The sequence below is a fragment of the Gouania willdenowi genome, chromosome 24 (assembly GCF_900634775.1).
Source record: "Gouania willdenowi chromosome 24, fGouWil2.1, whole genome shotgun sequence".
Classification (NCBI taxonomy): Eukaryota; Metazoa; Chordata; class Actinopteri; order Blenniiformes; family Gobiesocidae; genus Gouania; species Gouania willdenowi.
In genome coordinates, this window is record NC_041066.1 from 9,001,275 (window position 1) to 9,026,124 (window position 24,850).

Consider the following 24,850-nt stretch of genomic DNA (forward strand, 5'->3'; position numbering starts at 1 on the left):
AGCGCTCGTTGGGCGATCACCGTTCTGCGCAGCTTTGGGACGCACATGATCCCACTGAGAGTTTAGTGTTAAATCAGCAAAAAAAAATACCCGAAGAGGCCGCTGCACGGCAGAGTTTTTCCGCACCCACCCCGCACTGCGTGGGCTTCACTCTTCATGCTGCTGCTGGTGGTGGTGTTGGTGTGGGGGGGAAGTTGTGGATGTTTTCCTGGAAGTGCACACGGTTCAGCAGCGGACACGGTGACGGCTGTGTTAAAAACGCGTCGTCCGCCGGAGTTTGGCGGCGTGTGTTCGTCGCCATCGCCATATTGCGTGTAGAAGTAGTCGGAGGGGAAACTTGTGCAGAGTTATGACATTTTGTGCGCAGGCTTCCTCCGCGGAGGATCTGCACAGTGTCGACTTTGATCGGGACCAGGGTGAGCGGCTGACGGGCAGCAGCGCTGATCAGGTACGCTCACTAATGCGCACTAATCCACCGTGTCGCTGAAAGCATTCAGGCCGTCAGCTGCTTTCTTTTTGCTTCTTTTAGTCCACAGATCAATGCCGTTTCTTCTCTGTGATTGCACCAGCGTCTCCGTTTCCTGTATTTCTTGTTTTGCCAAATGGCAGCTGCCCCACAAGCGCCACCTTGTTGCAGTTGCTTGTTGACCCTAAACTTTTACGCATTATTTATGACTTCTAATCTTCTAATCCCGGATTAATCCTAACTTTGTTAATGCAGTGTGCTGTACAAAATAATGATACAAATATCTCATATAAACAAGGCCAACTTTTACTTACTTACTTAAAAATCAACATAAAATGGAAGTAAAATGTTTTGTAGCAAGATGACATCAACCGGAGCTGGACGATATAGACCAAAACTCATATCTCGATATTTTTTTTTTTTCTCATAATGGTGATATCTGATATGAATCTCTATAATTTAAATTCAAATAGTCTTACTATAAAGACAATTCAGGGACATTTATTAATAAAACAGCTGCACAATATGTGCTACATGCCAATCCTAAAACAGGTATTTTGATGCAAAATGTGATATAAATTTATAATATCAATATAGGCGATATTGTAATTTTCTTTGTCGCAAAAAAAACTCAATATGTTGTTTCTCGATAAATCTCCCAGCCCTAATATCAACTGCTATAACCGTGTGACATCTAAATTGCTAATTTTTTGTACAAAATATATTTTGCAAGAATCAAAAACAATAAAAGTACCACTAAATTAGGGCTGCTGGTAACACACATGTATATCCAAGCAAGTCAATTAAATGTGTACCTCATTTATAAACTTTTCTTACTGTTTTAATGATGAGAAAAGTCCAACCTCTGTTTGTGTGTTTTTATTCTTTTGTGTATGCTTCTTTACATTAATTTATTATATTGTTTTCAATGTATAGGGCCCTACAAAATCCGCGTTAACGGAATCGCGGACTGAATCACGGAATCGACCAATGAAAATGGTTAAATGCGGAAATGGACAAAATCTGCATGAAATGCCGTCACCGTGGGGCAAAGAACATTTTTTTTATGGGGAAATGTTTCCGGCGACCGCTTATTAGGAGCACCACCCTCCCTCGTCTTGTCCTGGCTGCATTAAACTCATCTTAAACTGCCACAAACACAGCCTAAAACAACGCAGCATTCACAGTCAGCAAGCTACCTCAAGTACAACCGTTTCAGTGGGAACTTCCGGTTTACAAAAGAAAAGTCCGTTGGAGCAACGATATTAGAATGTTACATTCTAACAACATCTCAACAGAGCTACAGAAGATAAGATAATTTAAATTAGGTTAATTTAAATTAAGTTGATCAAAACTTAATCATTGAACCTGATCAGATTCAGTAAATCATTGATCCCTGAGTGGAAATTGGGTGACATTAATGTTGTTCTCATACATCTTTATATGACACATAAATAATGAAAAGGAGCAGTCAGAATAATCAATGACTCTACAATTTATATCTACCTTTTAATTGTATCTCACTTTATTTTTGACACATTTTTGTTTAATAATGAGGTTTTTTTTAATTCATTTATCAGTATTTATTTTGTTCAAAACTAATATTTTCTTTAAAGAATGTTTTTTATTTCTAAAAAAAAAAAAAAAATTGGAATTAAAAAAATTAAAGTGGAAAAAATGGAATTTGGGAAAAAATATAAGGGATTTTATAGGGCCTTAAAAGTAGGTCTTTCCTGTTTTAGAATAACTAGGAGTTTTCTTCTTCCTTATCAGTTTCTAATGTTTCCAACTTGTTTCTCTAAAGGTTTTCTACATTGAAGAGGAGAAAAGAAGCCACCGCAGAGCTCAGATCTGACTGTTGGATGAGGGCTGCTGGCTCCACGTTCCCACCACTTTCCTTTTGGATTTTTATTTCCGCCCAGACACTTCTTCTCGATGCAAATTTACTGAACTGCAGGACACCACAGCACAATCCAGCGGCGTTAACATTGAGAGCTCAGACTCTGTGTATGCTACTGCTATGAGTCTTCCCTCCCAGGTTAATACAGACAAGAGTGGTAAACTTCGGGCGGCAGCTATGAAAGAGGCTGTGCAGCATTCAGGGGAGGTTTACTATGGAATGGGGCCTCCAGCTTTAGAGTCAAGCCACAGTGACTCTGCTGCCAGCTCTGGGGTTTACAACCCAGAGAAAGGGCCCCAGAATGTACTGCACTATCAACAGGCCGCTCCCGTGAAGTGGATCCCCCAGGTGGGTGCAGACATGCAGGCACCCACCTGGCCTCAGGAAGCCCCAGTGCCTGCCTGGGGACAGAACTTCAGCCCCTATATAAGCGGCGTTAATGTCAGAGGTCAGGTGGGCTTTCACAAAGGAGTCCATGAAGGTGTAGCTCTGCCGATGGGGACGGACAGTCAGCTACCAGGAGCTGTGGAGGTTTACAGAGACGCCTCGCAGGCACAAGCCCAGGGCCGAGGGCTGGACTGGGAGCAGCATGCGGCGGCCGCCATGCACCAGGCGCAGCTACAGGCCTATCAGCACGGTCACAAAAGCACAGAAATCCAAGGACAACCACATGTGCCAGCTCACTCTTTACAAGGCCCCATGCTACAGTCATTACAGACCACGTTTAGGCCAGGAAAGCAGCAGTTTTCCTCAGGGTATTACTCCGTGTTCCCAGGAAACAAAGCCATGTCAAACCTAACCTACAGTGAGCAACCGAAAGCCCAGCAACAACTTTTACACCAGATACAGCAGCAACAAATGCACCACCACCACCAGCAGCAGCAGCAGCAGCAGCAGCAACAGCAACAGCAACAACAACAGTTGCATCAGCAGCTTCAGTTGCAGCAGCAACAGCAGCAACATTTGCAGCAGCAGCAGCAAATCCAGCAGCACCAAATGCAACAGCAACAGATGCAGCAAATGCAGCAGCAGTACCACCAGCAGCACGTGCACGAGCGACAGCAACAAATCCAGCAAATTCAACAGCATTTGCAGCAAGAAGTGACGCCAGCACAGGTGCAACCGAAACGCCAGCAAAGCCAGAACTTTGCAGCTTTTCCACCTGCCGAGCCTCGTGTTCTCGACAGAGCACCAACAAAACCAAGCGTTCACTCAGTGGAACAGCAACAGGATCCAAAGGTTCAAACCTTTGACCCGTCAGTACCCGTCAACATCGAGGATCCTTCTGAAGACATGACGGACGCAGCACCTGCTGCTCCACGGCGCTCGCGTCGCCTTTCTAGGGATGGCCAGTCTCCACTGGGGTCTCCTCCCACCACTATATGGTCTCAGGAGTCCAAAGAGCCTCCGATGACGCAGAACGGTGTAGCAGGTGTGCAGGGAGCGAGAGGAGCCGACGGTCAAGTGACGACAGGAGGGGTCATCCAGGCCACCCGCAGGAGAAGGAGGGCATCGAAGGAGATCAACTTGGAGACCCTCGCCCAAAAGGCATCGGAAATGTTGCCTGCTAAAGTCGCCAAGGTTAAAAAAACTTTAATAAATTTTATTTGAGCTAACACATGCATAGCACGTAAACGCCCAGTCACTAGGTGCCAGTGAACCACATCAGACCTTGTTAAACGACCTCACTCCTTTATGCATTTTTACAGAAGAGTATTAGGGTCACAGAAGAAAAAAAAATTATCAGGCTAAAAAAAAAAAAAAAAAAAACTCATGTGCTTCAGAGAAAAAGTTTAAAATCAATGTTGAGATTTTTTTAGGGTCACGGAAGGAAAAAAAAATGTCGGAGGGGAAAAAAAAAACTTGTCATGCACTTCGAAAAAAAAGTCTAAAATGAATGTTGACATTTTTTTTCCCCACGGAGAATGCAGAGCACCGGGAGCTGCACACTGCTGTAAGTACGTTTCTGAAGTTATGCGTTTCCAATCTTAAGTGTTATTAGTTACTAAAGCCAATTCTAAAGTAAAGTTTAACCAGTTCCTCAAACCGTCTGTCAGGCATTTGGGCGTTTTGTACAAGCAGTCAGCATAATGAAAAAAATGTTGACATTAATTTTTGACTTTTTTCTTGAAGTGCATGATTTTTTTTTTTTACTTCCAATATTTTTTTTTCTTCAATCTCGACATTGATTTTCAACTTTTTTTTTTTACCTCCAAAAAAAGAAAATCTACTTTGATTTTTGACTTTTTTTTCAGAAGTGCATGAGTTGTTTTTTTTTTTTTTGTTTCTTCTGTGGCCCTAATACTCCTCTGTACATTCTAGCTTGGAAGTTGATTTTGCCCTTTATTTTTTGTAAAACATACTGGACACTTATAGATGTATGTGGTTACTTTTTTTATTATTAAGAATTCAAGAACGTAACCGTATCAGAATCTGTTGTAGAAGCAAAACTTTTTAAAAAATAAAATGTAATTTGACAGTTTAATTAACATACCACATGTTTTTCATATTGGTAGTTGAATGACAGTTACCATTGACTTGTTCTTGCAAGTTTAAAAAAAGAAGAAATAAATTGTATTTTATAACATTTTGTAGGGATGTCCCGATACAACTTTTCCGATATGATACCGATATTTGAGCCTTGCGTATCAGCCGATATCGATATTGATATACGATATCAGCACGAATCATACATACAGTACTTTTAATACTTAATATTGTAGTGTGGAATGTTAGAAAAGGATTGATCAAGTGATGTCACTCAAACAGAGAACATTATATCGGTGATTTTAGATGCAGTCCGATAAAATCCGATATTCGTTTTCTGGCTGTTATCGGACCGGTATCCGATATCAATATTGGATCGGGACACCGCTAACATCTTGTACTTGTAAAGGTGAAATTTGTAATGATTGATATTGAGATATATCATATCGGGACATCAGATTAGTGGTAATGCACACCCCTAGTACAAAGTTAAATGTTTTTTCTGCTTTTGTATCAGTTGAACAAAAAGGAAAAAGCTGTTGAGTCTTAGCTCTTGTAAGCTTTTTTTTTTTTTTTTTTTTTACAAGCCCCCACAGTCATAGCATACGGCGTAGTATCTCACACACTTTCTGCTGCACAACAAATGGCTGCTTTAGTAGATCCTCCGTCTGAACGTGACTCCTTTAGTTGCGACACACCCACCAGAAACCTTCCTTTTTTTTTTTTTAAACATTTGTTATTCAACAACTAGTAAAACTCTACCTCAAACCAATTTTTTTTCCCATCAGTTGTGTGTTTATATGTGTGCGCCCCTCCCTGAGGGAGTTGCAGATGTTTTCTAGCTTTTTTTTTTAAATATTTTTTACCCTGAGTGTGCATGCAGTTGGCGTAGTTTGCATGTCTGCACACCTCCAGCATTCCTGGAGTCTTTTCCCAGTCACTCAGCAGCAGCAGAAGCAGCAGCAGCAGCAGCAGGGAGGGGCTGAGCTGCAAGCATGCATAGATACACTCCTTTTCTCCTCAACACACGCCAAACAGGTTTATTAGGACTACTCACACCCCAGAGCTGTTGTGTCGTGGTTAGCGAGCAACGCGTTTCTAGGTCAGGCGAGGAGAGCCGTCGTCTGCCGTGAATAGAAACAGGACTAGTGAAACCTCCATCAGGATGACTTGATATACCAGGGGAACGCGTGTTCCTCAAAGCTCAGCAGGTGCAAAGACGTCTCTTTTGCTTTAGTGGCACAAGTGAGACACAGTAATGCAGAGGTGGAAAGCAAGGATTTATTGATATGGCAATTATCCAAGCACAGGACTCTATATTTAGATGCAAGTGCATCTACTGTAAAAAAAAAAAAAATCAGCTGAATTAATTTAACTAATGAATAATACTGCATTTAATTTTTTTTTTTTAGCTTGTGTAAGACAAAATCGATTCGGCGATGTATCGCGATATTTCACAGCGCGATTATCGTATCAATCAAAAAACATGTCCAAATCAATTTTTTTAATTATGCTTTTTACGGAAAAAACCAAACATTTAATTGCATATGCATAGCACGTAAACGCCTGGTCACTAGGTGTCAGTGAATCACATCAGACCTTGTTTAACTACCTCACTCCTCAATGTATTTTAGCTTGGATGTTTATTGCACTTTATTTTGATCAAACATACTGGGCACTTTCATAGATGTATGTGGATACTTATTTTAAGTAATTGATGACTTGTCAGAATCTACTGTAGAAGCAAAAGTTAAACTTTTTTTTGAAAAATCCCAGTTTGTAACTGGCTGATCTTTATGATAATTTGACTCAGTTGTGTTGGGTTGGTTTTTAAATAACCTCATCCAGTTTCATCCTGATCGGACCAGGTTTGCATATTTCATTGCGGTTTTTCGGAAAAATGGGTTTGCCCATATATTTCAACCTACTGTATGATTATTAATGGGGATATGCATTTCTTCCAAACCTTTAAAGCAGGGGTGTCAAACTCATTTTACTTCATGGGCCAAATATGAACCAGTTTGATCTCAAGTGGACCAAAGATTATAAGAAGGAAAACTAATTCTGCTCTAATTGTCACTTCACCATATAAAGAATATATCCAAGCAATAAATGACGAACGAGATAACAGTACCTGTAGGAATTTGACTTTGATTTTGTGACCATTTTTTAAATGTATTTCGGGACATTTTGTGAAATAATTCGAGGAATGCAGGATTTTTGAAAAATGGAAAGTTTTTTTTTTTTTTTCCAACAATTTCAGATTTAAAAAAATGTCAGCCATTGTGTAACATAAGCACAGGAAAACTATATTGATATAGCAATTATCCAAGCACAGGATTCTAAGTTTAGATGCAAGTGCATCTACTGTATAAAGAATCAGCTGACTGCGTTAGGTTTGGAATTAATTTAACTGATGAATAATACTGCGTTTAAATGTGTTTTTTTTTAGCTTGTGTTGTAAGAGTGTGAGACAAAATCAATTTGGCGATGTATCGCAATATTCACCACGTGGTTATTGTATGTCCAAATTGATTTTATTTACAAAAATACATTTAATTACATATGCATAGCAAGTAAACGCCTGGTCACTAGGTGTCAGTGAATCACATCAGACCTTGTTTAACTACCTCACTCCTCAATGTATTTTAGCTTGGATGTTTATTGCACTTTATTTTGATAAAACATACTGGGCACTTTCATAGATGTATGTGGATACTTATTTTAAGTAATTAATAACTTATCAGAATCTACTGTAGAAGCAAAAGTTAAACTTTTTTTGAAAAATGTAATTTGACAGTTTGATAAACATACCACTTGTTTTTGATATTACTAGAATTACAGTTAGTTACCATTTACTTGTTCTTGCGAGTTAAAAAAATGAACTTGTATTTCATATCGGGATGAATGATTTTGGAAAATAATCTAATTGCTATTTTTTTCCTCACTATTGCCATTTAATACGCAATTATTTTTTAAAACGGCCTCTTGTCATGTATTTTTCAATGAACACGAGCAATAAATCAATGTTTCATCATTATTTCAACTTTAAATAAATATAAAATATACATTTTAAAGCACAGATTGCAACAATAAAGCCAACAAATCTGTGGCTTTACCTGTTCAACATATCTAACTAACGTCACGTATCATGAAACATGTAAACATGTGGACTGCACTTCTTAAACACACTCTGAACTTAACAGGACAGTACAAGAAAAATAAATAATAAAAAAAGGCAGCCTTTGCCATTAGAAAATCCCGTTTTATGATATTGCGATAATATCGCAAATGCAATTAATCGTTCAGGCCTAATTTCATACCATTTTGTGCTTGTAAAAGTGAAATTTGTAATTGATATGGAGATGTGTATGGTATTGTTTAATATTGGGATGTATCTAATTGTGAAATTGTGGATCATATCGTCGGATTCATGGCAACGCACACCTCGTGTATTTTATAAATATTACTGTGGCTTATCTTACCTCGATTAGCAAACCGTTAAAATGACTATGTTGATGTTCGATATGCAATCTGAACAATGTGTGAGCAAAAATTCTTTCAACCTACTGTATGATTATTAATGGGGATATACATTTCTTCCAAGCCTTTAAAGCAGGGGTGTCAAACTCATTTTAGTTCATGGGCCAATTATGGACCAGTTTGATCTCAAGTGGGCCAAAGATTGTAAGAGGAAAAATGAGAAATTCCATAATTATTCTGCCCTAATTGTCACTTCACCATATAAAGAATATATCCAAGCAATCATGTGACCATTTTTTAAATGCATTTTGTGAAATAATTTGAGAAAAATGCAGGATTTTTGAAGTTTTTTTTTCAACAATTTCAGGTTACAAAAAAAAAAAAAAAGACAGCCATTGTGTAATATAAGCACAGGAAAACTGTTGTGCAGTTTCTCTTTCTCTGCCTTACTTTCTCTGGCGGGGCTGAATTGAATGCTCTAAAGCATCGGTTCTCAACTGGTCTCACCCTGGGACCCACTGTTTGCCACGGTCTTTAAATCGTGACCCACTTTTTTTCAACCAACCTAATTTTTTATTTTTCATTTTTTCAAAAGTAGCTTTCGAAAACACTCATACAGTACACAATCATTTTAAAAACATAAATCTATATATTTTCCTGTGCAACATGCGTTTCCTGTCAAACGAAAAGTCCAACATGTCAGACATTAAGTATTTATTAATGTTTGACCAGCTGTCTCTTTCCCTGTCAAACAATAAAAGAAGAACAGAGTTTTTATTGTTAATACAGTATTATTCCTGTTAGGATGGTTTTGTTTGATGGTTATTCCTCACTCTTTTATCTCAGCAGGATGATGGTCCCACTGCCAAACAAGCCACCATGGTTCCACTGGTCATCCCAGTGTCTGTCCCCGTACATGGAAGCCAGGCAGACCCTCATGCTGGGTGGGGTCCCGGGAAGCTTGGGCCGGTGGAGCGGTCAGTGCTGCACTCTGATCGCAAACCCTCCGTCATCGTGGCACGGCGCCGATCGCTCCGGAGTACAATAATGGAAGGTTTCAACCAGGTTAGTTGTTCTTGGGAAAAAAAAACCTTTGTGCACTGAAGTGACTTACGAAACTCAGTTATGATTATAAGTTCAAATAAAAATATCACACTTACTAAGCTTTTAATAACTAACCCCATAAAAGGTAATCTTCCTCTTGTGTTAGCTTTCTGTTAGCATCTCTTATGATAACGAGTCAGCTTTTACCCCAAATTAGCTGTAAAATGCACTAAAAACATTATTTATCATCTAATCTGTTTTTCATCTCTTGGTTTCCATGTTAGGTTTCCTTTTCCAAGAAAATATTATATTTGGTGTGGGTGTCTGATCCTTTTATTGTGTCCCTATACTTTTTGATTTTAATTATTTTAAAAATGGTAAAATTATTCTCAAGAGACCTGATCGGTGAACTTGATCTGAAGCATATTTTAATAATTGTTGACTACTGTACGTATGTGTAAGCCATAGAACTGTAACGTGGTTCCACAGTTTTGTGTTTAATGAAGTTGAAATGAACAGTTTTTATAGAATTTCCGTGACAATTACAAAGTCAATTATCTGAACTCAGTTATAAATCAATTACAATTAGAACAGACACAGGATACGATTACTAATTATCATGGACGTGATTACAATTATTATTTGACCTCATTTCTGGTAGTAGATGAGGTTACTGGTTATCAAGGGATTTTTCTCTGTTTCCATATGCTGTGTTTATTTTTAGGCTTTTCTGTAAGAAAAAACAAAGTTTGAAGTGTTAGAGATCTGGGTTTGTTTGAATTGTCGTATCTTTTCTTCATTTGTTTTTTTTTTTGTAAACTCAATCCTTCCATCCAGGGCGTGGAAGGCGATTCGTCTTTAGACGAGGATGGAAAGTCTAAACTCAAGCGTCGTCCCCGCCCCGAGCCACTCATCATCCCTCCTCCTAAACCCTCCACCTTCATCGCTCCGTCGGTCTACTCCAGCATCACCTCCTACCAGAGCAACCTGCGCTCCCCGGTTCGTTTGCCGGACAACCCGCTCAGCCTGCCCCCGTACACGCCCCCACCCATCCTGTCCCCTGTGAGGGAGGGCTCGGGGCTTTACTTCTCCGCCTTCCTCACGAACATAGCCGTAAGCAATCAGATCCTGCCACCGCCGCCCACGCCCAAGTCTGCCACACGCAGCCTGTTGAGATCCGGTAAGTCCGTGACGGTGGTCGTCATTTCACCAGCGATGCAGTTCCAGCATCGCATTGAAGTGTGGTGTTGTTTGTGTCTTCCAGTAAGTGCAGATGTCACTTCTCCCGTCTTGCCGTTAATCGTTGACGCTACACCTGTGAGCCTCGAACCGTGAGTGTAAACCCTTTGTGTGATCATTTTAAATGGATCCTCCACTGTTTTTACAAATGTGGCCTAAAACCTTTGAAATGTCCTTATTAGAAGATCTATACCTAACAAAATGCATTATTTTTGCACTGTACTTATATTAACTTTTAAAAATGGGATTACTTTACCGCTTTAGAGCCTATGTTCCACCATCTTATAATCACACGATTGAAGACGTCACCAGTAGTCAGAAATGCAATCATCAGCCCTAATCATGAGTTTTCTTTCATTTTATTACATGTATTGAACTATTTATTGAAACTGAATTATACATTTTTAGGAAGGTGAAGTTTTATGAATGTTTTTATGCTGTTTTACTGTACTAATGTGGATAGTTTGTGTTTTTAGGGTGACTGTCCAGGGACAGCAGATGAAAAATAGCCATTAGGCTAAGTCTGGTACATTTATTGTAATGTTTCTGAATGTACATTGTCCCTGTCAAATAAACAAAAAAATTAATACAAATTCAGCAGCTTTTTCAGTCAACCAAATCCCTGAGGATGGAAGAAGTCCTTGTGGGGGGGAGTTCTCCAACAGTCCGTGATTTACCCCCACAGTGTCAGCTTCACACTGTTTAACATTGTCTGCTACCAAACCACATAGTTGTAACTGTCGCCCCCTGCGATCATAGTTTATTGTTATTGTTAACTGTTTTTTATCCTCTTTCGGTAAACCGAAGAGGTTCACATCGAGATCTTTAACTTTTCCTGATAATTTAGAGCAACCAAAAGCAATACAAGTTAGCATTTTGACCTAAAAAGCTGCTAAATTACCTAAAAAGCAGGATAAATGCTTCACTCCAATAGAAAACAATGGGATTTCTACAGGCAAATGGGCCATGTGACGACTTCAATCATGTGATTTCAAGATGGCAGAACACAGGCTCTAAAGCAGTTAAATAGTCTCCTTTTTAAAAGTTAATAAAACAAATATGGTGCAAAATAATGTGTTTTGTTCGACTTAGATCTTCTAATAAGGAAATTTTAAAGGTTTTAGGTCACATTTGTAAAAACAGTGGAGGATCTCATTAAAGAGGTTCATATCTCCATCACCTGACTCTGTGCTTTGGTGTCCAGGCGGATCAACATTGGGCAGCATTACCAGGCAGAGATCCCTGAGCTGAAAGATCGGGTCCTGTCCCAGTTTGACCAGCACAAAGCAGACTTAGTTTGGCTTCCAGTAGAAGACTCAAACATCAAACAGGGCAGCGTTGACAGAGGTTAGCACATTTTTCTTCTATCTTTGCTAAATTGCTTGCTTCTGCTTATCCATGTTGCTCACTCATTGAAACCCCCACCATGTGCTTCCAGTGAAGGATTTGATGAACATGGCTTGTTCCAGTATCTTAAAAGGAGGAGGAACCAATCAGGAGCTGGTTTTACACTGTTTACATGATTGTGGAGGCGACTTTCTTGTGAGTCAAGATGCTTTCTAAGTCCCAACTGTGTTGACACCATTTAAGATTCTGAGTTGTTTACTGTTACCTACTGTTTTTTGGATGTTTAATTATTATTTTACTCATTGTTTTGATGTTTTCAAGGTAACACTGGAGCGTCTGATGCTTCAGGATCCACTTTTTCCAAAAGACCATCACCTGGCAAGTTATCACTACTCAGGTTAGTGAAAAGTTCTTCTAACATTCATAATGAAATGATCTTGATCTGATCTGAACCTATAATTTAGAATCTGATCTTAGTTTTTTACTTATTGTGAAAATGACCTCATTCTTGTTTTTCCCAGGCTGTGATCACTGGTCAGCAGAGGAGAAGCGCTACTTTAATAAGGGAATCTCTGCCTACAGGAAGGACTTCATTCTGGTGCAGAAACTGGTACGCATGCTTTTATTTTCCTGCTAACTACGAATTAACATAACTCTGTAAATATAGACAGTGACGTGCCATGTTTTTACGTGTTTGCGCATGTGCAGTCAGGTCCCCAAGATTACAACCATTTACTAGTAACTGTGTTATGCTATATGCTATATGTAAGTTCACAGTACATTAGTGAATAGATGCCATGTGACCGCTGCTGCTACGTTCTCTAGCTAGTGAGAGGGATAACACTACAGTCAGGATGACAGCGCTAGAGATGATAGAGAAACTTTGTTTTGAGGAAAAACGACAGCTTTTAAAAGATGGGAGACCAATACCTGAGCTACCAGACCTTCAGCAAAGGTAAGGTCAGAAAATGTTTCATAGTTTTCACAGTGAATGGTACAAAAGGAAGGATTGGCTTTGTGGATCCTCACTGAGGCTGTTCTGAGTTGTTGTTGTTGTCTTTTTCTCCATGTTTCTGTGTTTCCAACACAAACAACGGATGCACTGCCGTGTCATGAGATATATCTTGTTGGGAGAGTATGGAGGCTATATTAAATAATTGTTCATGTTTCTTTAATGGTGTTTATGATGTTGATTTTGTTAGATGCTAAATGCTTGTTCATGTGGATCTTGTTGGGGTTTTTTTCTTTCTTATTATGAATTTTATATTTTGATAAGCGCATTGAGATGACTTTGTTGTAAATTGCTTTATACAATTAAAATTGATTTTGTTTCATTAACACTTGCCAGCAGAAACATATGAAATTGTCATTGGTGGTCTCGATTTGCAACGTGCCTACCCAACCCTAGTGGTCACGGCACGTCACTGAATATAGACATATTAGTCCTGTCCATTGTTGTTGCATTGATTTAGTGACGTGTCTGCAATGTTTAATTATTCTGATCAAGTAATTAGTATCACAAACAAATAAAAAACACTACTGGCCTGCAGGGGTCAGTGTTGATCAAGACTAGTCTCTAAAATAGAAAAGCGAGTCAAGTTCAGGCCTGATGTTTAGATGGATATACTGTTTTATTTAGAAGAAATGCAAAAACACAATAAACAATAATACAATAAACAAAAGATTGAATGCAGATGGCTTCACTGTAGGAAAAAACCAAACAATAATTACATAAATTACTGCATATACATACTTTTTGTGTTCAAAAGTGAGGAAGGTGGAAGTATAAACATATTAGCCCCACCCCTCTTCCTACATTACAGTAACAATGAATCTTATTTTCAGCATCCTGTTTTCCAGCCATTGCTGCTGGTATTAAATTAATTTAGTCTCATTTTCATATGGTTTTGATTAAATACACACAAAAAAACATAATTCACACTTTCACAATTGTTATACAACATACAGAGATTTTCTTTTAAATTGTTTATTTCTACACTCTTTCATTTCTATTGGCAAACTTTTCCAGAATCTTATTCCACATACTGAAATACAAAATCTTTTCCTTGCATACCTGAAATTAATTTTATTTCTCAGTTTGTAATCCCCTTCCCTCTCGATAAAGAGCTTTTGAATGTTTTCTGGTAATAATTTACAATTTAGATATTAATCATGTATTTTGGTTAGTTACTTTCCTCCATTTACAGTATGTGTGAATTTACTTGAAGTTTTATCTGGAATGATTTAAAGGTACGGACGAAGACGGTGTCTCAGTGTGTGGAGTTCTACTACACGTACAAGAAACAGGTTAAGATGGGTCGAAACAGCATTTTGACCTTCGGACCCCCTGATTCTTCCGGGGAGAGGAACCAAGAGGCTGTGGTTGAAATGAAGGTGAGAGCTGAGATGATTCACCTTAATATGCCTCTATTTCTATTATTTCGTTCATTAGATCTAAATCGTTTCCAACTGATAAAAAACATTCTACTGTTCTGTTTTATATTTTATATACAAGTCCAGCATGACCTTTTTTTTTTACTTGTATCCTAAATACTTTGTAATGAGATTTGACTATTTGGCATTTGGCTAAACAACAGAAACTCCACCCACCTGTCTGTATAAACTCAACCATATTCAAGCAGTATGAAAAGAATGCATTAATATCCCCCGTCACAAAATGTGGAAGAGGGGTATACAGTAGGTTTGAGCTCCGTGTGTCCGAGTTAGGGGACAGCTTTTCTCAGAAACTGTTTAAGATAGGATGACTAAATTTGGTGTGTGGCTTCAGAGTATCAGTACCTTGATGGAGTTCGAAAATGAGAAGCGCGCAATTATGTTTTCCATATTTATTGCCCTTGTTCTGTATTTTTTTCGAGGTATCTTCAAAGGGGACAGCTTTTCTTAGAAACCGTTTAAGATCGGATAACCAAATTTGGTGTGTCGCTTCAGGGTATCAATACTTTGATGGAGTTCGGAAGAAATAATTGCGCCCTTTTCGGAGTTATTGCCCTTGTGCCGTTGTTTTTACTCTGTTTGAGGTATCCTCAAAAGGCACAACTTTTCTTAGAAATCGTTTAAGATAGGATAACCAAATTTGGTGTGTGGCTTTAGGTATCAATACATTGATGGAGTTCGAAAATGAGAAGAGCGCAATTCTTTTTTCTGGAGTTATTGCCCTTTTGCAGTTTTTTTTTTTTTAGTCTGTTTGAGGTATCGTCAAAGGGGACAGCTTTTCTTAGAATACGTTTGAGATAGTTTATTTTCTGATGTGACAATATTTTCTTATGCATACATCTAAGTTAGTTTGGCTTTAAACTCGGCATGAGACTCTGCTCTTGTTTTATTGTCCTATGGTTTGTCATTATTCACTGTTGTGCTAAATAATGACGTCAGTTTTTATTATTCTTTTATTTTATTGTTTTTACCTATTCTGTACAGTACTTTGTGTCAGCTGTGGCTGTCTTAAGGCGCTATATAAACAAAGTTAAGTTGCGTATAGGGATGATTTAGGCAAGAGTGTCCCGATGTGATATTGATATTGGATATCCATCCAATTTCAGTCAAAAGAAGAAGAAAAAAGAATATAGGATTGGATTTATTGAGGTTTGTTTTCAGGGGTTTTTAATTTATTTACTTCATTTAATTATAGAATATTCTTATGTAAAGTAAAAATTTCCCTAACCTGTTTGTTAAAAAAAAAACTGTTGTTGAATATTGTTCTCTGTTTGATTGAAATAACTTGACCAAGCCTTTTCTAACATTCCACACTCTAATCTAAGTAATTAAAGTATGTACAGTATATAGTGTGTGCTGTTATTGGATCGATATTGGCCAAATTGCCAATACTCAAGAAAGCAATATAAGTATTGTATCGGACGGAAAAAAGTTGTATCGAGACACCCCTAAATTTAGGCTTACGCTTCATATCCTTAAAAATCTGGATTTTGTGTATGAATGTGATAACATATTATTTTGATCGTTGTAATGCCATGTTGTGTCAACAGGGTTCACACCAGCCCAGAGTGACTCCAGCTGAAGCTAATGGAGACGAGGGGAAAGATGCTGTGCACGACAATGAGAGCGCGCAACAGGCGAGGGTCGCTCAGTCACTACAAGCACACGACTACGTAAGTGCAGCACGTTTCAGTCTGAGTATTGGAGCTGCTTTAAAACACGTCGGCAGACCAAAAAATGCTAAACTTCAGGTTCTTCTGCTTTTACAAGTGATTGAACATCGCAGGCCCTCATCATCTTCATTGTTTCTGGGATTTCTCTCTGAGCATCTATTTCAGGGATGGGCAACTCCTTTCACTCCAGTGTTAAGAATATAGACCAATCTGAGCATTAACACAGGAAAAAAATTAAGGGTTTTTGTCATTGTTTGTTGTCTTTTTATGTTGTTTTTTTCTGAGTTTTTAGTCATTTTGCGTTTATCTGTCATTTTTGGAATTTCTGCTAGTATTTTGTGTGTTTCATGAGTCATTATGTGTTTTTGTTATCTTTGCATTTTGTTTATTTTGAATTTGTGCCTTTTTAGAGTTTTTCAGTATTTATTGTGTCGTATGCAATTATGTTTGCATTGTGTGTTTCTTTAGTGTCATTGTTTAGTGAGTTTGGGTGGATGTTTTGTGTCTGACGTACTTTTGTGTATATTATGAGTCTTTTTTTGTGTACTTTTGGAACCTTTTTTTGTTTTTGTTGCTTTGTGTATTTTTTTTTTTTGTGTTGACATTCTGCGCATTTTGTTTATTATGTTGGGCTTCATATTACTTCCACTTGTTGAAGTGCAATTTTTTGGGCCATGGGCCACTAGCAGGCCCCGGGCCATGTCTGATCTATTTTGAAAGCAGAAAATCAATGCATTTGTGTATCTGATGGTCATCAGTGTAGTATTTTACCTTTTGTTTAACGTCACCACAATAGCGAACACACTTTATATTGCGCTTTCTGCAGAGCCTATTGATGCCTATATCATTGTATTCATGTGTGTGGAAGCAGTGAAACGTGTAAAACATGCAGCAGGGCTTTGAGAGGATTCAATAGAGTCTGATTTAGCTGCTTTTCTAGAATCAATACGTTCTTTTTCTTTCTCCAGGCAGGAACGCTGATGATGATCAAACAGCCTGAAGCTCCAAACAAGGAGGTCCATCGTCCGTCTCCAGCTCAGAGGCCTCGCGCTGACCCCGCAGCAAAGAAAGGTCGAGTGCCAACAAAGACGGATCCTGATGCCGTGTTTCCATGCAAGAAATGTGGCAGGTGAGACCCAATCGTCACAGAGCGGAACTTTCATGCTGATCCCCTCTGACAGTTTTCTGTTTAGTTTTGCACATTTTTTTTTATATCTTGTACACTACACAGGATAAGCAGGTATAGAAAATTAATCATTTTTAAGCACTTGGATACATTTTTGCATTTTTAAGATTATGAGGGGCAAATTGTGTTATCCTTAAAGAGTAACCAACTTTTTTCTGCTAAATACATGTGCACTTGGATATTAAGTAGTGCTGTGGATTCATCCTAGTCCCACTCTTCACATTTTAGTGAAAGTATTTTAATGTTTGCGTATTTACCTGTAAGATGTCAGATATATTGGCCTGGAAGGGTTGATTATTACAATTGAATTTTGCTATTGGCTGAAACGGATTCCTTAAGATTCCCCTGCATCATCAACTTCCACTGTTTGCCCCGCCCCTCCTATTAAAGCTGAGAGGAGGGAGGAGTTTTTCCTCCATTCACAGCCCTCAGTGAGCATTGATTGACAGCCTCACTAAGGAAGTCTCATGCTGCGTGCGTTCCTGCGGTGATGTTTTTGAGTTTGTGCTTCTATAAAGAGCTGATTCTGCTCTAATCAGAGGGTTCATCAAGCTATGTATGTGTTTACAGACACATCTATGCTATGTAGGAATGTGCAATATTTTATCGTTTATGATTTATCATCAGAAACATTCTCACCGGTAAGAATTTGTCATCCCTCGATATAAATGATAATTTCTCATGTCGGAAATTAGCGAGGGCCACGGGCCATTTGTTCCTCAATTTAGCCAAAAAATGCCCCCCAAAAATACCCCCACGGTCCAAAACTGCCCCGTTTGTTGTCAACAACTTATTATTCTCTGGAATGGAACATTGCTTACGGAAGCTCTGCACGGTGTGCACCGCCCCCCCACACACACCGCTGTCTCTGTGTGTGTGAGGTGCTCGTCACGGCTACCTGAAGCTACTCTGCTGCGATACATCATGGATCGCTACTTGGTTAAAACCAGATAACCATCCAACAAAGGGAACCGATTCAAGTTCCTCCGTCATGTCCACCCAAAGTCCCACAAACACGGGGACAGAGATGAACCTGTAGCAACGATTATGAACTGGAAACTCAACAAAAGCTAACTATGCTAAGCTAACACACCGACACAGACTGGGCTAAGAGCTAACGCTAACCACTCCATATAAGGAACAGACCAAGTAAAAGAACACGTCTTACTGTCATAAAACCACAGAGAGCCACCGATTTGTTTATGGTCAGATTTAACAGGATAAAAACTAACATGTGAAATAAATATTAACATAATAACTAATGTCACTATTCATTCATCCCAATTTGTGAAACGCAATATTTTTTAATTATATTTCATCAGCAGTAAAAACACTATTGAAGTTATTTGTGCTTATAATTTTTAATAGTAATTTTATTTCAAGTGAGGAAATAAATGAATTACATACAATAACACTAATAGTAATCCAAATGCACAAATATATTTCATAAAATATCAGCTCATGAGCTGTTTGAGTCAGCAGTTATTGTAGCCTTTTTAAATGTGTTGATGTATTAAGATTTATTTGTGTTTGTACTAAGATGTGAATTTTTTTTATTTTTTATATATTGTGATTTTTATCGTTATTGTGATACAGTAAATACTAGAAATTATCGGGATAATTTTTTAATATCGCCCTAGTAGTAATATAAGTTTGCAACAGCAGCCCAATGGCTCTTTGCCGCGCTAGCTTAGCTTTAGCATTAGCTTGATTTCTGGCTTTAAATGCTGCATACTCAGTGGTGTGGTGGTGTCTTATAGTGAATAAGGTAGTGTTTTGTTTGCAACTCCACCAGGACTTATTTCCGCATTATAGGAATGCAAATCGCGATCCTTTGCTCTCTTTTTTTTTTTTTTAATTTTTTTTTTTTTGTGTGTGTGTATTACTGCCAACATGCTAAGCTAACCGTGCCTCCGTGTCCATGAGCGTTGTTCTCCTGTAGCAGGGGCATGCGCACGCAGGCACATGTTCACATGCAGCTTCAAAGCTTTCAGTTGTGTGTTTCTTATCTTATTACAGGTATGATTTACACCGCAACTAACACGAGCACTACTGTTTATCTTCCTATTTAGAAGTGCATTGAACATGGTCTGAAACGCAGCGTAGCGTTCCGAAAGTTGTCTAATCAAATACACCGGTACAGCGATATATTTAAAAATTCATATTATAATGAAAATATATACCGGTATTTGGTATGAACTGGTATACTGCCCAGCCCTACTTCTTTCTCTTTGCACATTGCTGGGCAGCCAGAGTGGGCGTGTCTTACTGCTCTAGGAGCCCTGCCCATAATCAAGGCATTTTTTGAATTTTCCTCCTAGTGGCAGCTCAGCAGAAAGCAGGGGTTTAATTACTCTTTAAAGAGGAACTGGAGCAGTTAAGACACGCCCACTCTATACTACAAAATCTCCAAAAGAACTATGCTATGCTAACTAGCTCCTCAATACTCACTATAGCTCTCTGTCTATTCGCAATTCTCTCAATTCAACCTACTTACCACAGATTACAGTTGACATGTGGTAGTTTTTATGAGGGGGCGGGGCTAACATGGGTTTTTAGTGGCATAAGAAGCCACCAAAACATCACAAATAACTAGGGGTGTGACGATACACTCAGCTCACGAGACGAGACATGATATTGGGTTCACGAGAACGAGACGAGATTTTAAGAAAACTACAATGACAGAATATAAATGTAAATAAAAATGTAATTTAAAAAAAGTTTTTTTTTTTTTTTAGCTCACAAATCTTACGAGACAGATTTTTAACGCATAAAAAAAAATCTCGTCTAGTTTAATCTCGCGAGATCTCGTCACACCCCTACAAATACCGCAAGCAAAATTGATATTGACAGCTGAGTTTCAACCCATAGAGGGCAGTCACACTTACATTTTCACTACAAAATGTGCCGAATTGGAATATTTTGACTAAAATGTCAAACACAGTGGAACAAGAATCAATCACCAACACTTTAATACATTTGTTATCAGCAGAAAACTGTGGTTTTGGAGTTCTTTAAAATAAATACTTGCTCACGTTTCTCTTAGAAAAACACACATTCTTATTCAAGTCAAGTCAATTTTAATTTATTGAGCACATTTCAGAACAACGGACATTGACCAAAGTGCTGTACAGAGGTTGTAAAATGTATGCAAGTAAATGAGATACAATAAATAAAAATACACAACCAAAAAATACCAGTTCTCAGTCCGCTTTAAAAGCCACAGCATTTAAACGAGTTTTAAAAGTATCAACTGTTAGAGAGGTAATGATAAGAAGGGGTGGGCTGTTCCAAAGTTTAGGAGCAACTTTAGAGAAGGCCTGATCACTCCTCATTTTCAGTCTAAACATCCATCCATCCATCTTCTTCCGCTTTTATCCGGGGCTGGGTCGCGGAGGCAGCAGTCTCAGCGGAGACGCCCAGACCTGCCGATCCACGCACACCTCCTCCAGCTGTTGTGGGGGGACCCTGAGGCGACACCAGGCCAGCTCAGAGACATAGTCCCTCCAGCGTGTCCTGGGCCTTCCACGAGGCCTCTTCCCAATAGGACATGCCTGAAACACCTCCCAAGGCTGAAGTCACCGAGGGACTCCAAGAAGGCCGGGTACTTTGTGCCGATGTTGGGCCCGTAGCCCGAAACAACGGTGAGAGACCTGTCCCCAACCCGAAGGCGTAGGGACGCGACCCTCTCGTTGACTGGGGTAAACTCCAACACGTGGCGGCTGAGCTGGGGGGCAATAAGCAAGCCCGCCGCCTCTTCCCACGGGCAATGCCAGAGAAATGGAGCGTCCAGCCTCTCTCTAGGTGTTGGAATCCAGAGCCCAAGCTGTGCGTGGAGGTGAGCCTGACTATATTTAGCCGGTACCTCTCAACCTCCCGCACAAACTCAGGCTCCTTCCCCCCCAGCGAGGTGACGTTCCATGTCCTAACAGCCAGAAGCTGTGGACGCGGACCGGGCCGCCGAGGCAACCCCCCTCGACCGCCACCCAGTCCTCTCTGCACCCGACCCCTACGGATCCCTCTGCGGGTGGTGGGTCCACAGGAGGGCGGGCCCACCTCGTAATTTCGGGCTAAACCCGGCCGGGCCCTGTGGGCAAAGGCCCGACCACCAGGCGCTCGCATTCGAACCCCAGCCCCAGTCCTGGCTCCAGGGTGGGGCCCCGGCTGCGCCATACCGGGCGACGTCACGGTCCTTGCTTTTATAATGTCCATAGGGGGTCTTCTGAACTGCCCTTAGTCTGACCTGTCACCAAGGACATGTTTCCCATGGGAGACCCTACCAAGGGCATAATGCCCCAGACAACATGGTTCCTTGGATCTCAAACAACCCCACCACGTTAAGGTGGCAGTTCACGGGGTTGCAGTCTAAACATTGGAACAATAAAGAGCTGCTGTTCAGCAGACCTAGGAATGAGTTCACCCGTCATGCTGCTTTGTTCCTGCAAACTGAGACTTTTCTGGAGTCATATTTTCTCAACCAAAGTAAAGATATTTCTTAGCCGTTCACACTTATTCAGAAGCATTGTGTGTGTGTGTGTTCAAATTATTGCTCTTCCGCAGGGTGTTTTACAAAGTCAAGAGTCGAAGTGCCCACATGAAGAGTCACGCCGAGCAGGAGAAGAAGGCGGCCGCCCAACGCCAGAGGCTGGAGGAGGAGCAGGCGGCGGCGGTGGCGGCTCAAGCCCGAGCCAGGAGAGCCGTTGCGATGGCGGCAGCTGAGAACAAGCAAGATCCCGACGGGGGAGGCGGGAACGGAGCGACGGATCAGGGAGACGCCAGCAGCCAGGAAGACTCCACAGAGGCGGAGGATGATGATGATGAAGACTGGAAATAAAAAAGGACCAAAGTAAGAGGAAGGATTGGTGAGAGTGAGGACGGTGCTCTGATCTATATCACAATAAGCACAAGAGAAACACTTTATCTAGTCGTCCTAGATAATTCAGCTTTACGCCCTCAGTCACACTCCACACTCTCACTCTGCGTTGTTTGAATATTCAGAGTCCATTTCTATTTGTCATTATTGCACTTAAAGTGTAAGCTTCTGCTTTTGCCAATATTGCCTTTTAAGAATCTCATTTATTTAAATGAATGTAAATCAAATATTATTGACTTCATCAAATGGTCCCGATGGTTGCTTGGATTAGATAATTAGTAAGTGTACGCTATACTGAAGATCAAAGCTGTGGCAGTCTTTACAGTAACGATTGTAGCGCTTGTGTTTCAATTTGTATTTTCCTGAGCGTTGCAGATTTTAAGGTTTGTACACTTATAATTTTCTTTTCTTTTCTTTTTTTTTACACCAGAGGGACTTTTGATAGAATATGTACAAATAATTATATATATATATATATATATAAATATGAGATCACATATATTTATGATACTGCATTTTGCATTGATTTTGGTAATAGAAACTCTTTACCTTCAGTATGACTGGTGAGTTGAAAAGTGGATTAAAAAAAATTTGTTACCAAACATCGTGGCGTTTTTTTTTCCCCCCACACCAGCAGGTGGAGAGTAGACGTTGCCATGTTGGAATTGTCAGTCAGGATATGTGGGTAATGATTTTTCCATTATAGGTCAGCTCTTACAATATGAACAATGGATCATTGTTGTGGACTTTGCACAGACCTGTAAGTGCTGTGATACCTCACACACACAACTCTACACACCTGAGCTGAAAACTGAGCTACGGATCTCTGAAAATAAGAGGCCAAGTTATATAATGTGCTGAATATAAGAAATGTGACGATTTTCAAACTGATATCTATAAAGAATAATTTTCATTTAATATTTTAATAATCTAAATTGTGATTTAAATTATAATATAAAATTACTGTTAATTTATTTGTTTTAATTTAATAATTAGCTTCAATTTTGCTAATTTTTCTCACATTTAAAAGAGAAATTCAGGTAACATGTTAACATATAAATGTCAATTTATATATATATATGTTAAAAAAATTGGTTATATATGTGTAAATATTAAAACCGTTATTTTTAAATCTGCACTGTTTTGTTTGTCATGATTGCAAAAAGTCACGAGAGCTTTCTGCAAGTATATATTTTTCTGCTTTCAAAATAAAAGCTTAGAGACAAACCTTATCTCTAGAACCTTTTCAACATCCCAGAAACAGTGCATTTGAGAAGGGACTGTTTCATTTAGTTTGAACATTTGTTTTATTTTTCACTTATAAACATATAGTTGTATAATAACATAGATATAGATGGAATTCTGTCTGATGGAATATGAGGAAAATTAGCTGAAATTTGAATCGAGTGAAAAAAACGAAAATTAAAAAAATAATAATATATATATATATATATATATATATATATATAAACACTATATCACCATATCTTGTACATTCGACACCCGTGGAGAACGGCTGCTCGGAGGGAAGAAAGATGGAAAAGAAAAACAATTTCCAAACAACTCAAAACATAGATTTTAAGACTAATTTGTTATAGTTTTTTACCTCATTATTGACTCGTGCACTGTTATCAGTGTAGATGTGGGGTGATGTCCATGTTCACAGTTGTATAATATCTTAAATTTGAATTTTCAGCCTTCTTTAGAGCATTTATGCAAAGACAGTAGCATCAAACATCTCCAGATCATCTCAGAAACAGTGTTTAAAGAGTTTAATGAACCAATAAGCAATACTTAACCCTTTAAAAACTTTTCTAATAAATACATAATAAAGAAAGTGTGTGGGATCAATTCATCCATTGCTTTTTCCAGATGGTGCCACTTTACAGTGAGGATAAAGTGTTTTAATGCTCTTAAACTCTTGTGAAAGCGTAGAATAGAGGAGTAAATGTAAGATAGACTGGAGTGAAGTGATGGAGACAAGGACAAAACGCTGAATCATTGTCATATTAAAGGATCAATGAATCTCCTCCAGCAAGGCCGGGGTTAAATCTGACGTAACGCTGGTTTGTACGTCAAGGTTATATATGTTCTGCCATAGGGCTATAAAATATTGATCATTTCTAGAGAGTGACCCGTGAAGCCTCATGGTCAATGTCATCCTGGAGATGAGTCAGAAAATTAAATGCTGCAGTTTGCAGCATGTTTTCACCAATGTAAAGCAGGATGAGCACAGGAACCAAATCCCATGGATGAAAAACATGTATTAATATCGACTGGTGAATGAATAATTGAGTAAAAACAAAAAAAAATGAAACACTTACAGACCTGGGGAGAACATGCAAGCTCTGCACTAACTGTAAAAAGCAGCTACAAGAACCAAACTTAGGGGCTTCTGCTGTGAGACCAAAGGGCAACGCAATAATCCACCATGCTGGATCAATACATAATACATCATAAACATAACAGGTGTGTCAAACTGTAGTGGTCACACAATCAGGTTTGGAGAACATTTCTGATTAAATATGTGACGTTTAAACATGTTACAATATGTCTGAAATAACACTTATAACAGCTCACAATGATCTCAATCTTATAGTAAAGCTCTACTAATGCTCAAGTCTGGAGTATATATACAGTAGTTGGATTGGTTTACTAGTGTCTGAGTACACTTTACTAGTGAAGCAAAAAGTGTCAC

The 24,850-nt window shown here is 39.1% G+C and overlaps 1 protein-coding gene across 2 annotated transcripts; it reads left to right on the plus strand.

Moving 5' to 3' along the window:
- Positions 1–38: 38 nt before the first annotated feature.
- mideasa (mitotic deacetylase associated SANT domain protein a) lies at positions 39–22,754 on the plus strand. Of its 2 annotated transcripts, none has more exons than XM_028439768.1 (13): positions 39–448; positions 2,271–3,947; positions 9,183–9,401; positions 10,218–10,560; positions 10,645–10,711; positions 11,824–11,966; positions 12,058–12,161; positions 12,288–12,363; positions 12,488–12,576; positions 14,217–14,360; positions 15,971–16,093; positions 17,062–17,222; positions 21,840–22,754. In XM_028439768.1, the coding sequence occupies exons 2-13, from the start codon at positions 2,487–2,489 to the stop codon at positions 22,111–22,113; spliced, it is 3,204 nt and encodes a 1,067-aa protein (XP_028295569.1). In that variant the 5' UTR covers positions 39–448; positions 2,271–2,486; the 3' UTR covers positions 22,114–22,754. The 2 variants fall into 2 exon arrangements, with proteins under 2 accessions (XP_028295569.1, XP_028295570.1); XM_028439769.1 differs by having other exon boundaries at positions 9,186–9,401.
- Positions 22,755–24,850: the final 2,096 nt, after the last annotated feature.

What these genes read in the sequence shown, in the direction of transcription:
- mideasa (XM_028439768.1), top strand. Translation starts at nt 2,487, where the DNA reads ATGAGTCTTCCCTCCCAGGTTAATACAGACAAGAGTGGTAAACTTCGG. An exon ending in ATTGTGGAGGCGACTTTCTT is followed by an intron (nt 12,162 to 12,287) that starts GTGAGTCAAGAT and finishes GATGTTTTCAAG; the next exon opens with GTAACACTGGAGCGTCTGAT. An exon ending in AGGCTGTGGTTGAAATGAAG is followed by an intron (nt 14,361 to 15,970) that starts GTGAGAGCTGAG and finishes TTGTGTCAACAG; the next exon opens with GGTTCACACCAGCCCAGAGT.